The following is a 15,426-nucleotide window of genomic DNA, read 5'->3' as shown; positions in this document are numbered from 1 at the left end:
TCAAGAATCAATAGCCAGATTCGAGGATTCAGCCAGGGGTATGTCTGTGCAGTGACTCCTGTTCCTGGGAGCTCTGAACTGGGTCTGAGACTAAACAGACTCCAGGCCTAGGAGGCAGCACGGAATGCGGGATCAGAGTTACCAGAGAGACAGACACACTAGACACACACACACTCACAAACACACGCTCATAGGAGCTGGCTAACAAAACCAGCATGAACACACACACACACACACACACACACACACACACTCACTCACACACACACACACACACGCACACCACCTCTTGCAAACGTGGCCATGTTGGGCACGTCTCTAGGCCTCGGTGGCTTCCAGAATCCTCCCAAGAGCTCAGCTCTGCAGAGTGCACAGGCGCCACCATCCCTGGGAGGTACACGGCCTTTCTCACTCCTGCCACTATGACCTTCCCGAAACAAGCCGAGCCAGTGACACACAGCTCCTCTCAGGAATGGAGGGTTCCTGGGATATGAGGAGACTCTCCCACGTTCCTGCCTGACCCGGCATGACTGGGCATGGATGGCACCCCACCCCCGACGGGGGACAGTTGCAGGTGGGGAGGGGGCCCAACTCCCACCCTCCCATCAGGCGACCAGCCCCCATGACAAGGAGGCTGGACTCTGGGCCTCCCGTGCAGCTGCAGGGGGCCTGGGGAAGTGGGTGCCAGGAGCTTTTTGTTCGAGGCTGTGTCACTGTGTGGTGCATTCGGCGGAGGCACCCACCTGACCATCGCAGGTGAGTCTCCCCCTCTCCCTCCTCTCCGGTGTTGGCAGCGAACTCGGGCTGGACTTTTCTGTCCTTTCTGTCCTGACTGGGGCTGGGGTCTCGACCCCTTTGGATGACTCCACCTTCACCCTTTGCTCTGGCCACTCCACCCCGTCTAGGCTGTTCCCTCTCGTCGGGCACTTTGTCTGGCAGGAGGGCTCCATCCCACTGACCCCTTCCTGCCCCTGCTCCTCCTCCTCCCTGAGACCCCGGCCTCACTCTCAGGGCCTGTTCTCCTCTGGACCCTCCATGTTCTGCTCCCTTGCGGCCTCTGGCCCCGGGGGCCTGGACACAGGGGGCTCTGGCTGGGCCACGGGAGCCACGGGATGTGGGAAGGATGCTCGGAAAGGCTCAGCGGTCTTGGCTTCAGCCTTCTCTGGGATCTGTCGGGGCCAGCGAGGGGCGAGGGAGGGGAGCCCTCGGTCTCAGGGCTTGGAGAGAAGGAGGAGGAGGCTGGACGGATGAGGGGCACAGGATGGAGGGAGCATCTCCTCTGACGAGGGGGCCCCAGGGAGCGGGCTCCCTCCACCTGCTCCAGGACAGGCGGGATGCCCCGGACGAGACAGGGGTCGGGACACTCAGGTCCAAAGGAGAGATATCAGAGCAGACAGCCGGGCTGGGGACTCCTCAGAGGGACACCTGACGGGGACAGGCCCTGCCAGGCAGACACAGGACCAAGGAGAGACAAATTCCCCACTAGAACCTCACAGGTCAGGGAGGTCCTTCAGAACAGACACAGCCCCAGCCTCACACAGAACAGCCACCTCCCACAGAAACCCCGCATCTCCTGGGGGCCCTGCAATCCAGCCCCGGGGCCGACACCCCCTCCACGCCCCGCAGCCCTAGGCGGCTCTCTGTGGGGAGAGGGTGGCGGCTGCAACGATGCTCTCACGGGGACTCTGGGCAAGAATCCCCTCCGTGAAAGGAAGGAGAGCCACAACCCAGGACACACAGACATCCTGTAGGAGGACACTGGGGATGGGGCCCTGGGAGCAGACCTCACACAGACAGATGCACAGGACAGAAAGATTGCCAAAGGAAACAGGACACCTTAAGGCTGATGGCAGCCAGCGCCAGGGGAGCAGAGGGTGGGATGGTGGCTTAGGAGGCATGTGAACCTGAGGGAGACGTGGCGCCCTGAGAGGAGCCCAGAACGGCCTAGACTCAGGCCCTGAGGTTCTCCCAACAGGAGGTGAGTGGCCCCACCCATCACCGACCTGACCTCAGGGAACAAGGGCCAGCCTGAGGCCCAGACCCTGGCCTTCAGGGACTGGTAGCCCACATCGTGGCTGAGGTCAGGACCTCCCGTCATGGACCCCAGACCTCTGACCTCCTGCCCCTCTCCCATCCTGCAGGTGGTCCCACGTCTACACCCTCGGTCTCTCTCTTCCCGCCCTCCTCTGAGGAGCTCAGCGCCAACAAGGCCACAGTGGTGTGTCTCATCAGTGACTTCTCCCCCAGCGGCTTGGAGGTGATCTGGAAGGTAAATGACGCTGTCACCACCGACGGCGTCCAGACCACCAGGTCCTCGAAACAGAGCAACGGCAAGTACGCGGCCAGCAGCTACCTGACGCGGACTTCCGCACAGTGGAAATCGTACAGCAGCGTCAGCTGCCAGGTCAAGCACCAAGGGAAAACCGTGGAGAAGAAACTGTCCCCCTCAGAGTGTCCTTAGGTCCCCGAGTCGCCCACACCCTCAGGGACCTGCTGTCACGGGACCCCTAAGGGGGTCGACCCTTCCCACTCCGACACCTCCTTCTCCCTCCGCCCAAATCCTTCTCAATAAAACATCCTCCTTCTCAATCAGACATCGTGCTCTGCTCCTTGCTGCTTGTTCACTGCGTTCTGCTCATTTCACTCACCCCCAAAGGTGAACCAGTTCCTTTGTTCTGGAAGGCTGGAGGGGGCATTCCTGATGGTTTCTGGTGGGATGTTTTCACGGTCACCCAGAAGCCCCCAGGGAACATGCTAGCACAGGGGAGTCGGGCCACGGCAGGAAAGCACGCCTGCCCGCCCTGGCCAGCCGCCACGCCACCGTGCTTCCTACCCTCGTGGGGACCATGTCGACCTGGGCTTGGCCTGGCCACAGGCTCGTCGCTTCCCACAGCCTCCCGAGCCTCGCCTCAGCTCCTGCCCTAAAAGCTTCAGCCTTCTCCTTAAGGAGGCCGTTCCTCCTCAAGAGCCCCTTTGTCCCTTAGAGGAAGGCCCCCCACCCCAATTCCATGGGTCCTTTGGTCCAGCCCTCATCCTGGCAATTCCCTGTCCTCACAGTCTACACCGTGTCCCCTTCCTCAGGGCCATCCTCATTTTCCGGCCTCCCCAGGGAGACTGCCCTGTGCCCCCTCCCCCAGACCATCCCTGTCACAATCTCTACAGGACCCTCGCTCCCTGGTACCCGCTCACTCGCTCCCACACTCCTCCTGGGGTCTCCTCCTTCCTCGTGTGTCACTCATGTCCCAGAGCTGTGTGCCACAGGCCAGCTCTGCTCTCTCGAACTTCTCAGAGGCCAGCTCAACAATAACCCACAAGCACTCAGGGCCTGTGTCCATGGCTGTTCCATGGGCCTCTTCAATTCGAACTCAAGAATCAATAGCCAGATTCGAGGATTCAGCCAGGGGTATGTCTGTGCAGTGACTCCTGTTCCTGGGAGCTCTGAACTGGGTCTGAGACTAAACAGACTCCAGGCCTAGGAGGCAGCACGGAATGCGGGATCAGAGTTACCAGAGAGACAGACACACTAGACACACACACACTCACAAACACACGCTCATAGGAGCTGGCTAACAAAACCAGCATGAACACACACACACACACACACACACACACACACACTCACTCACACACACACACACACACGCACACCACCTCTTGCAAACGTGGCCATGTTGGGCACGTCTCTAGGCCTCGGTGGCTTCCAGAATCCTCCCAAGAGCTCAGCTCTGCAGAGTGCACAGGCGCCACCATCCCTGGGAGGTACACGGCCTTTCTCACTCCTGCCACTATGACCTTCCCGAAACAAGCCGAGCCAGTGACACACAGCTCCTCTCAGGAATGGAGGGTTCCTGGGATATGAGGAGACTCTCCCACGTTCCTGCCTGACCCGGCATGACTGGGCATGGATGGCACCCCACCCCCGACGGGGGACAGTTGCAGGTGGGGAGGGGGCCCAACTCCCACCCTCCCATCAGGCGACCAGCCCCCATGACAAGGAGGCTGGACTCTGGGCCTCCCGTGCAGCTGCAGGGGGCCTGGGGAAGTGGGTGCCAGGAGCTTTTTGTTCGAGGCTGTGTCACTGTGTGGTGCATTCGGCGGAGGCACCCACCTGACCATCGCAGGTGAGTCTCCCCCTCTCCCTCCTCTCCGGTGTTGGCAGCGAACTCGGGCTGGACTTTTCTGTCCTTTCTGTCCTGACTGGGGCTGGGGTCTCGACCCCTTTGGATGACTCCACCTTCACCCTTTGCTCTGGCCACTCCACCCCGTCTAGGCTGTTCCCTCTCGTCGGGCACTTTGTCTGGCAGGAGGGCTCCATCCCACTGACCCCTTCCTGCCCCTGCTCCTCCTCCTCCCTGAGACCCCGGCCTCACTCTCAGGGCCTGTTCTCCTCTGGACCCTCCATGTTCTGCTCCCTTGCGGCCTCTGGCCCCGGGGGCCTGGACACAGGGGGCTCTGGCTGGGCCACGGGAGCCACGGGATGTGGGAAGGATGCTCGGAAAGGCTCAGCGGTCTTGGCTTCAGCCTTCTCTGGGATCTGTCGGGGCCAGCGAGGGGCGAGGGAGGGGAGCCCTCGGTCTCAGGGCTTGGAGAGAAGGAGGAGGAGGCTGGACGGATGAGGGGCACAGGATGGAGGGAGCATCTCCTCTGACGAGGGGGCCCCAGGGAGCGGGCTCCCTCCACCTGCTCCAGGACAGGCGGGATGCCCCGGACGAGACAGGGGTCGGGACACTCAGGTCCAAAGGAGAGATATCAGAGCAGACAGCCGGGCTGGGGACTCCTCAGAGGGACACCTGACGGGGACAGGCCCTGCCAGGCAGACACAGGACCAAGGAGAGACAAATTCCCCACTAGAACCTCACAGGTCAGGGAGGTCCTTCAGAACAGACACAGCCCCAGCCTCACACAGAACAGCCACCTCCCACAGAAACCCCGCATCTCCTGGGGGCCCTGCAATCCAGCCCCGGGGCCGACACCCCCTCCACGCCCCGCAGCCCTAGGCGGCTCTCTGTGGGGAGAGGGTGGCGGCTGCAACGATGCTCTCACGGGGACTCTGGGCAAGAATCCCCTCCGTGAAAGGAAGGAGAGCCACAACCCAGGACACACAGACATCCTGTAGGAGGACACTGGGGATGGGGCCCTGGGAGCAGACCTCACACAGACAGATGCACAGGACAGAAAGATTGCCAAAGGAAACAGGACACCTTAAGGCTGATGGCAGCCAGCGCCAGGGGAGCAGAGGGTGGGATGGTGGCTTAGGAGGCATGTGAACCTGAGGGAGACGTGGCGCCCTGAGAGGAGCCCAGAACGGCCTAGACTCAGGCCCTGAGGTTCTCCCAACAGGAGGTGAGTGGCCCCACCCATCACCGACCTGACCTCAGGGAACAAGGGCCAGCCTGAGGCCCAGACCCTGGCCTTCAGGGACTGGTAGCCCACATCGTGGCTGAGGTCAGGACCTCCCGTCATGGATCCCAGACCTCTGACCTCCTGCCCCTCTCCCATCCTGCAGGTGGTCCCACGTCTACACCCTCGGTCTCTCTCTTCCCGCCCTCCTCTGAGGAGCTCAGCGCCAACAAGGCCACAGTGGTGTGTCTCATCAGTGACTTCTCCCCCAGCGGCTTGGAGGTGATCTGGAAGGTAAATGACGCTGTCACCACCGACGGCGTCCAGACCACCAGGTCCTCGAAACAGAGCAACGGCAAGTACGCGGCCAGCAGCTACCTGACGCGGACTTCCGCACAGTGGAAATCGTACAGCAGCGTCAGCTGCCAGGTCAAGCACCAAGGGAAAACCGTGGAGAAGAAACTGTCCCCCTCAGAGTGTCCTTAGGTCCCCGAGTCGCCCACACCCTCAGGGACCTGCTGTCACGGGACCCCTAAGGGGGTCGACCCTTCCCACTCCGACACCTCCTTCTCCCTCCGCCCAAATCCTTCTCAATAAAACATCCTCCTTCTCAATCAGACATCGTGCTCTGCTCCTTGCTGCTTGTTCACTGCGTTCTGCTCATTTCACTCACCCCCAAAGGTGAACCAGTTCCTTTGTTCTGGAAGGCTGGAGGGGGCATTCCTGATGGTTTCTGGTGGGATGTTTTCACGGTCACCCAGAAGCCCCCAGGGAACATGCTAGCACAGGGGAGTCGGGCCACGGCAGGAAAGCACGCCTGCCCGCCCTGGCCAGCCGCCACGCCACCGTGCTTCCTACCCTCGTGGGGACCATGTCGACCTGGGCTTGGCCTGGCCACAGGCTCGTCGCTTCCCACAGCCTCCCGAGCCTCGCCTCAGCTCCTGCCCTAAAAGCTTCAGCCTTCTCCTTAAGGAGGCCGTTCCTCCTCAAGAGCCCCTTTGTCCCTTAGAGGAAGGCCCCCCACCCCAATTCCATGGGTCCTTTGGTCCAGCCCTCATCCTGGCAATTCCCTGTCCTCACAGTCTACACCGTGTCCCCTTCCTCAGGGCCATCCTCATTTTCCGGCCTCCCCAGGGAGACTGCCCTGTGCCCCCTCCCCCAGACAATCCCTGTCACAATCTCTACAGGACCCTCGCTCCCTGGACCCTGTTCACACGCTCCCACACCCCTCCTGGGGTCTCCCCCTCCTCGTGTGTCACTCATGTCCCAGCTGTAATTAAGGACCGTGTGCCACAGGCCAGCTCTGCTCTCTCGAACTTCTCAGAGGCCAGCTCAACAATAACCCACAAGCACTCAGGGCCTGTGTCCATGGGTGTTTGATGCGCCTCTTCAGTTCAGTGTCGAGAACCTGATTCTGGGATTAAGCCATGGGCTTATCTGTGAACTGATTCATCTGCTTAGGAACTCTAGTTGGATCTGAGACCAGATAGACTACAGGTCTAGAAGCTAACGTTGAATCGTGGATCAGAGTCATTACATAGACAGTCACCCTAGACAGACACACACTCACAGGAACTGACTAGTATAAACTGGCATTCACACGCACAACACACACACACACATACACACACACATGCACCACCTATTGCAAACGTAGCCATGTTGGGCACGACTCTAGGACTCAGTGGCTTCCAGAAGCCTCCAATGGAATCAAGTCTGCAGAGGACATAGACTTCCTCATCCCTTTTGTACACGGCTTTTCTCACTCCTGCCCCTATGACCTTCCCCAAACAAGCCGAGCCAGGGACACACAGCTCCTCTCAGGAATGGAGGGTTCCTGGGATATGATGGGACTCTCCCACATTCCCTCCTGACCCGGCACAACTGGGCATGGATGGCACCTCACCCCCGATTGGGTACAGTTGCAGGTAGGGAGGGGGCCCCCCTCCCACCCTCCCATCAGGCGACCAGCCCCCATGACAAGGAGGCTGGACTCTGGGCCTCCCGTGCAGCTGCAGGGGGGCCTGAGGGGTGGGTGACAGGAGGTTTGTGTTCGAGGCTGTGTCACTGTGTGCTGTGTTCAGCGGAGGCACCCACCTTATGCTCCAAGGTGAGTCTCCCTCTCTCCTTCCTATTTGGGGTCTGCACTGAAATCGAGGGCTTTTTTCTTCCTTTGTTTCCTGACTTGGGTTGAGGTAGGACTCTCTGGGCCTGTAACCCTCATTCTTTTAGAATGTCCCTTCACTTTAGCGTTTCACTCTTCTCTGACCCCTGGAGCGGACATCATGAGACAATCCCCGTGACCCCTTCCTGCTCTCTCCTTTTGACCCTGAGCTCTCTCTTCAGAGGAGCTCCTTCTCTGGACTCTGGGGCTGAAGTCATCTTCATTTTCCCTGGAGGGGTAGTTCCACTCTTGCCCATTATGCCCAGAGAATATTCCAGAACAGGAGATTAGGGTAGCAGAGCCCAGGATAACCACCCTACACACTTTCCCTATATTCGCTATTCTTTTGTGGACCATGTCCACCTCCAGCCATCCTGGGGCCCACTCATGGTCTCCAGGATGACATCTGAGCTCCTCCTCGGAATCATGGGTCCTCACAGTCTGGTAATGTGGGACAAGAATCCCCCTCCTTGAAAGGGAGGAGAGCCTGAAACCAATATGGATGGACATCCTGTATGAAGACACGGGGGAGACGGATCTGGAGGGAGATCTTCAGGCAGACAGATGCCCCAGGACAGACAGATTCCCCAAGGAAAGATGAGACCTCAAGGCTGATGCCAGCCAGCGCCAAGGGAGCAGAGCGTGGGAGGAGGAATTATGAGGACGTGTGAGCCTGAAGAGACAGAGGCCAAAGAGAGCACCCAAACTCCCCAGGTTAGGGCCTGAGATGTTCCCCATTGGACCCGAAAGGGATCTCCCTGGGCCCCACTCTAGTCATCCCCAGCCCTTCTCCCTGCACCCGATAAACTCCCAGTAAATGTCCTTTCATCAGTCAGAAATCATGCTCTCTGCTCATTTTTTTCTTGTCTCATATTTAATTTGCAGTCTCTCCAGGATTCTCGCAGTGGGCTGGGGGAATCCTTGGCACCCAGTGGGAAAGTAACCCAAGCGGAGAGGCTCACAGTCCCCCAGGGGCATCTCCCAGGAAACCAGCCAGGACATGAGAAGTCCAGTCACCGAACATCAGTCCCTCTGCTCTCTCCTTCCTCCTGTTCCTCTTCCATCACAGGGCTGTGCCCACTCCTTGCCACCTCCCTGGTCGGAGCTGTCCATGGCCAATAGCCTCTAGATAAGTCTCGCTCTCTGCCCCAGTTGGGACCCTCTACATCCTCCTGTCCTCTCTTTCCTCAGCCTGGAGTCCCTGTTCTGGCCTGGACCCCCTCTGTTCCTGGCCCTCACTCCTTGGGATGCCCTCCTCCCTTCCCAGCTCAGCTCTTGTCTACCCTCACCCCTCCCTGTTACTCCCAAGGGCTGGACCATCCATGGGGTCCAGGACACTCCAGCAGCTTCCTGGGCTCTTAAATCCGGGACCCATCTCAATTCCTCACCCGATGGCAGGTTCAGAGATGTAAGAGGACTTGGAGGAAGCCGGGAAGGAAACTGTCACACAAAAGCCCTGCCAGGAGGCTCACCACTTGACAAAGATAAGCTCTGAGCTCCCCAGGAACCCACGCAAGGAGGGAAATAGGTACCCCATAATGTCTCTGAAATTACGCAAAGCCTTTGCTGGAGGGAAACTGGTGTCTCAATGCAGAGGCCAGGCATCTTGTACCACAGTTAACAGTGGGGACATGTTTCATCCGAGGCCTTAGCATTGACGGGAATTGGGCTCTGACATGCACAGTGATCACCTGGCAGCCTCAGGACATGGCAATGACCACGGAGCTGGTAGAGCTGCCCCCGCATGGGGAGCCCCCTGTGTTCCTGCCTCCAGAACCACCAGCTCATCATCACCGGGTGGGTGGCAGTTTACATAGTTACCATCCTCTGATTTGTCCAGGGGGGTCCAGCCGGGCAACCTCCTGCCCGTGGATCCAGGGTGGACCCTTGGTACAAAGTCCCACCATCCTGCACACACCACAAACCCAAGGCTGCTCTCACCCTATCTGATACCCGCTTTGGGTGTCCCAGACCCCTGAGCTGTTCCCGCACCCCAGCCACAGCTCTGCCAAAAAGAGGGCAGATGTGGCACGAAAAGTCACCTGTCACTTTCCCGGGGGTGGGGGGCATTATTTATCGGGAACCATCTCTGTTCGATCATGGATGTCAGTCCCGTTTAGGCTTCCTGTGATGCCGTGAGGCTCCTAGGGTCTGGGGGTGCCAGTAGCCCTCTGAGGAGGAGGGGTGCGATGACAGAACCTGGCCCCGGCCCCACCCAGCCCTTCATGTTGAGTCCCTGGGTCCCGGCTTCTCCACCGCACTTTGGGGGTTTGGGGACCATGGCAGCAGGTCAGGCTCATGTCCCCAGGGGTAATGGGCCATGCAAGAGCCACGCTGAGTGTTTTCAGTGAGTCTCTCCCTTGTCTCCTGCGTTAGTTTCCTGTGGCTGCTGTGACAAATCACCACACACTTGGTGGTTAAAACAACACGCATTCACTCGCTCACAGGTCTGAGGTCAGAAGTCCAAAATGAGCCCACTGCTGAAATCAAGGAGTTGGCAGGCTACCCCCCTGGCAGCTCCAGGGAGAACCTGCTCCCTGGCATTTTCCAGCTTCTAGAGGTGCCAGTTTCCTTGGCTTGTGGCCCCTCCCTGCAACTTCACGGTCCCAAGGCAGCATCTTCAGTCTGTCCCTTTCTCTCCACCTCTGCTTCCATCGCCACATCTCCTTCTGTCACTCTGACCCTCCCATCTCATCTTTGCCTTAGAAAGACCCCACATGCAGCCCACCCAGATGATCCAGGGTAATCTCCCCATCTCGGGGTCCTTAACTCCCTCACATACGCACAATCCTTGTGGCCACATAAGGGACCCTGTCCACAAGTTCTGGGGGTTAGGATGTGGACACCCTCGGGGGGCTTATTTGCAGACCACAGCCCCATTGCCCAGATCCTGGGACTAGAGACACCTTCTCCCACGTTCCTCTCCCTCTGCGTCCTGCCAAGTCCCCAGTCCAGGCCACTCCTGGGGGCCTCCCCAGCCCAGGCCCAGCCCTCCTTTGTCCCCAGTCTCCTGGGGCCCCTTCTCCTCCTGGGGTCACAGGGAGGGGACTTGGATTTTAGCTTCAGCTTGGGGCCTTTCTACCCGCTGACCCCTCAGCTAACTGCTCTCCAGGCCTTCATTCTCGGTCATCAAAGCGCCCTTGGAGGAAGATCTTACTCAGATCTTAATAGTATAGATGGGGACCCCAAGGCCCAGAGACCCTGAGTGACCTGCTCGAGGTCACAGCAGGAACTGGAACCCGGGCCACTCAACTCCAGATCTCAGCTCCTGACCCTGGGTTCCCACTAGGCCCTCCTAATTAGTCTCGCTTGGACTAATGGAGGGCTCCGAGCCCCCCTGGACCCAGGCCACCCTGTCCTGGGACCCATGGCCTGAGGGGACAGAGCTGTTGGGGTCGAGGAGAGACGGAGGAGGACAGGGGACTCGGCTCTGAATAGCTGGGCTCCTCAGGCTCCTTCCCCTTTCTCTGGGTCAAAAATCAGAGTCAGGGCATTCGGGGGACAGGCTGAGAGAGGGTCTCCTCTTCCTGAAGATCCCACCTCAATATGCTTCTGGGAGGGGAGAGTCACTGCAGGGCTTACCCTTGGTTGCCCCAACACCAGGAGGGTCAGTCCCTGGCAGGTGGTTTCCCCCGTCCCGATTCCCGCACTCCCTGGTCCCAGCTGCTACCCCTTGGGATCCAGAATTCTCAGCAACACCTTCTGTCGGGTATGCTCTCTGGGGGAAAAAGACATGGAGCCGTGGCTTCGTGGGGTCCCAGGAAAGGAGGCCCAGTGCCAAACGCAGCAGGTGCTCGGGTGGCTGCTGAAGGGAGACATTGACCCATGTGAAGCTGCCAGGGAGCAGGCCAGCCCAGCTCACATCCCAACCTCCCAGAGCACCAGGCTGCATTCCCCTGCTCCTCTTGCTGACCACCCCCTTAGTCCACTTCCACTTCTGCCCTTTCCCACCAAGAACCTGCTGAGGCTCTCCTTTCCTCTGGGGTCACATCTGCTCCCCCGTGAGAGGTCGCCAAAGCTCCAGGGGAACGCACAGAGGGGCATTCAGCAGAGAGGCCCTGAATTCTGGGACCCTCAGGCCTCAGGAAGGACAGATGCTTGTGAGGGAGGCACACACAGGCCAGCTGTCAGTGCACGGGGGCCCTTTGCCTCTTGGATCCACCTCCAAGAGCCTCCCCTGCCCCTGTCCCTCGATGAAACCCCAATGACATCCCAGTTCCCTGTGGTCACTGTCACTGCACACTGCTCTAGTCCCCTTCCCCGTGGACCCCTGAGAGCCAAGGCTGAAGCTGGGGCTGCAGCAATGACTGGCCCATGAGTGATCCCAGCCCCATCCAGGTCCCAGACCACTGCCACCAACCAGCAGCGGTTCCCCAAGTGCCGACTGCGTACTTCTGGCCAGCCTGGTCCCTCTGCAGCAGTAATGGAGGATCTTGCCCAGGCACCCAGGCCAGCGGTCAGGGCTGCCTTGGGACCCCCACTGCATCTCCATCAGAGGGCCCAGAAGCCATCTCTGGGCCCCAGCACCAGCATTCAGGCCTCTACATCTCAATGTGAAGGGTCAGATGGCCATCAGAGGACCACAGATAGGATACTATGTGGAAGAAATAAACCAGAAGTAAGGAAATGCCTGGACTTGAGGATGGCCCATCTGTGACCTGACAAATTCTCAAGGATTATTGTTTCCTGATATGAAAACAATGGGGCAACTGCGTCTGTGAACCACTCTTCTAAAGGACTGTGTGGTGAAGACCCCTAAACCTGGGACACAGGGGTCTCCGGCAGGGCCTCTGACCTCTGACCTCCCTCAGTTAGCGGGCACCCTCATGGTTTCCAAGACACTCAGCCACTCAGGGTAGACCATCTGCCTGGCTCACCCAGGCTGCCCTTCCCAGCAACCCCTCACCCATGCCCTGACCCTCAAAGATGGCCAATCCATTTTCCCATCACCCCCTCTCATCCCTCTGGCCATAAGCCTACTCCTTCTCCCACCCCAGAACCCATCTTGGATGCCGCGTTCTCTCCAGTGGCACCTACCTCTCTCCTGTCCCTTACAGTATGTCTCTGGGGGCTCCATGTCCCCCTCACTTCCTGCCATCACCCAATCTCTCCCATCACTTGCCAAGGCACCAATGGCCTTCAAGTGGCCCAATCCAACAGTTCCCTCACCATCATTCCTGTTGTTAACCTCTGGGTGGACTTGAGCACCTCACACCATTCTTTCCATCTTGAAACTCTCAGCCTCCCAAAACGCCTCTCCTGGGTCCTCTTTTCTGCCTTCTCTCCTCCCCCATCCCATTGTTCTGGCCTTGCCCGTCAGCACCACTGGGAGCTGGTACCTTCCGCTGCTCTTTCTTTCTCTATGTAAACCAGAAACTGGATGGATCTGAAAAGGGCTCCCTGTTTCTTTACTCTCCCCATCTCTCAGGCTCACCTTGGCCATCACAAACAGGCATACAACAAAGCCCACCACCCCCAGCCACGACTGGATGGTGGGTGCCCCAAGGAAGCCCTGTACTTCCCTCAGCCCCTTAGAGGCTCAGCTGAGTGCTGGGTAGACATCACTGAGCACCTCAATGACTGCTGCTCATCTATGAGAATGTTCCCAGCTCTACTCAACTATGGGATTGTCCCCAATGCTGCTCAGTTGTGGGATCCTCCCCAGGTCTACTCAACTGTAGGATCATCCCCAGCTCTGCCCAACTGTGGGATCATCCCCAGCTCTGCCCAAATGTGGGATTGTGCCCAGCTCTGCCCACTGTGGATTGTCCCCAGCTCGGCTCAGTGGTGGGATAGCCCCCAGCTCTGCTACACTGTTATCTAACCTGCCATGAGGATAGTGTCTGCTGGCCAAGTGCTACTTGAGGGAAGCGCTGTGCAGGTGTCTGAGGTGCTTTACCTCTTGTGATCCCCAGACCACCCTGGGGTAATACCCCCCAAACCTTACCAATGAGGAGAACTAGGTTCCCGGATCTGAGGCCACCTGCCCAGGTCCCATAGGTGCTCAGGGCCGCACAGATGGTGGGCATCCAGGTCCCCTGACTTGCTCACCCTCCCTCCTGAGAAGGCCGTGCCTGTGCTGGGCCAAGAGAAGGTGCTGAACACAGACACTCTCTGCATTTGGAAATCAGAATCATCCTCAAGGCTCTGTGGCATGGGGCCCTGGGTTCCTTAACATCTACTGACTCCGGGTCTGGGGGGGTAGGAGGCAGGCAGAAGGGGAGTCATGGGAGGACCCTCTGAGTCCACAAAGCACAGCAGGGGCAGGTGTTGTGTGACCATTTCACAAAGAGAGAACAGAGGCTCTGATGGTGGGATGGAGGTGAGTGGGGCTGCCTGGGGTCACATGGTGAGTTGCTGGCTGACCTACTCCCCAGGTTCTTTCCAGGTCTCCTCAGCCCTGTATGACTTGTCATTCATTCATTCACTCACTCATTCATGCAACAAACCCTTAGAGAGCATGGCTGTGGGCCAGTGCTGGGTGCAAGGAGACAAGGACCACCTGCCCTGGAAGAGCTCACATGCTGGAGGAATAGCCACAGAGACCACTCCTGACCCCTACTCCCTCCCCATCCCCCAAGATCAGCTCCCAGCCCAGGGAGCCTCTGATGCAGCACAAGCATCTCCCTGAACACTTAGGATAAGATCAAATCAACAAAAGTCCATGGATGCCCCCAGCTGCCATCACTGGGCACCTCTCCTACTTCACAGTCCCTCATGGAGCCTCAAAGTCCCTTAGGGCTGTCATTGCCCATTTCACAAAGGGGACACTGACCATGAGGGACCACAGGGCCTGCGGTACCCAGCTCAGAGCCCAGGCAGTCTAGGGAAGTGAGAGCCCCAGGGCATTGGGCAGGTCCAAGCTGGGTGAACCCCTCACAGAATGAATAGACAAGAGTGGGAGGTCTTGGGGGGCCTTGTACCCAGCCCCACCCTGCCTTTTTGTGTGACCCTGGGCAGCCCCCTCCTTCCAGGGCCTTCTCCCTGCTGGAGGCCAGGCCAGTGCTGAAGGAGGTGACTGAATCAAAAGGGGGGAAGGGGGTGGTGCAGGGAGAGGATTGTGGCTTTCTCTACAGCTGAAAAGCCAGAGCCCAAAATAGCTTTGGGGGCAGATGAGGCCAGAGGGGCCCTGGGGGAGGGGAGAAAAGTTAATTTCTCAGAGCCATGGGGGTGGAGAGGTGATTTCTCAGAACACTGGGGGAGGGGACAGGAGGTAGCTGCTGGAGCCCTGGGGAAGGGGAGGGGAGGTGACTGCTGGGGCCCTGGGGCAGGGGAGACAAGGTGACTTCTCAGAGCCCTGGGGGTGTAGAGGTGATTTCTCATAACCCTGGGGGAGGGGAGAGGAGATGGCTGCTAGAGACCTGGGGGAGGGGAGGGGAGGGGGAGGAGGGGAGGTGACTGCTGGGGCCCTGGAAAAGTCCCAGGAGCTCCTACTGAACTGAGCTAGGTGACTCTTCCATCTGCCTGGTCAAATGAGGCCTCCAAAGGTACCTAGAGAGTGCGGCCCAGCCAGACCTGGGCAAGGGAACCCCTTCACCCCAGAGTATTCACTGAGCCCAGCAAAAGTGAGAAGGAGGGTCTACCCCCAGCCTGTGTCTCATGGGGACACAGACACTCACCAGGAAACAGACGAACCAGACCCTGTCACCCACAAACAAGGTGACACCCACTTCCCAAAACAAAGGTCCAAACCCAGGTTTCCAGCCATGTTGAAAATACAGCTTCAGGGGTGTCCACGAAACAGTCAACTGTCCCCTGTAATGCCCACTGGTTTAGTGACACATGATGCAGCACAATGCCATCCACAACTCAGAGTGGGCTCTCCTTAGCTCCCTCCCTCCCGACACATCAGCCCCTTCCCAGGGTCTCTGTGGCCCCCTGCCAGGTTCTGTGTCCCACAACCCATCCATGGCTGGATGGCT

At 58.9% G+C, this 15,426-nt stretch overlaps 2 gene segments (V, D, J or C); both read left to right on the top strand.

Moving 5' to 3' along the window:
- Nucleotides 1-303: 303 nt before the first annotated feature.
- Nucleotides 304-2,594, top strand: LOC139084627 (immunoglobulin lambda constant 6-like). The segment is given in 3 exon segments: nt 304-394; nt 631-756; nt 2,142-2,594. Coding segments are annotated over 3 exon segments (537 nt in total).
- A 1,074-nt stretch (nt 2,595-3,668) lies between these two features.
- On the top strand, nt 3,669-5,959 carry LOC103566474 (immunoglobulin lambda constant 6-like). The segment is given in 3 exon segments: nt 3,669-3,759; nt 3,996-4,121; nt 5,507-5,959. Coding segments are annotated over 3 exon segments (537 nt in total).
- The last annotated feature ends 9,467 nt before the right edge of the window (nt 5,960-15,426 follow it).

This window comes from Equus przewalskii, chromosome 7 (genome assembly GCF_037783145.1).
Source record: "Equus przewalskii isolate Varuska chromosome 7, EquPr2, whole genome shotgun sequence".
Lineage (NCBI taxonomy): Eukaryota > Metazoa > Chordata > Mammalia > Perissodactyla > Equidae > Equus > Equus przewalskii.
The sequence above is the reverse complement of the archived record's forward strand: the minus strand, read 5'-3'. Positions and strand labels throughout refer to the sequence as shown.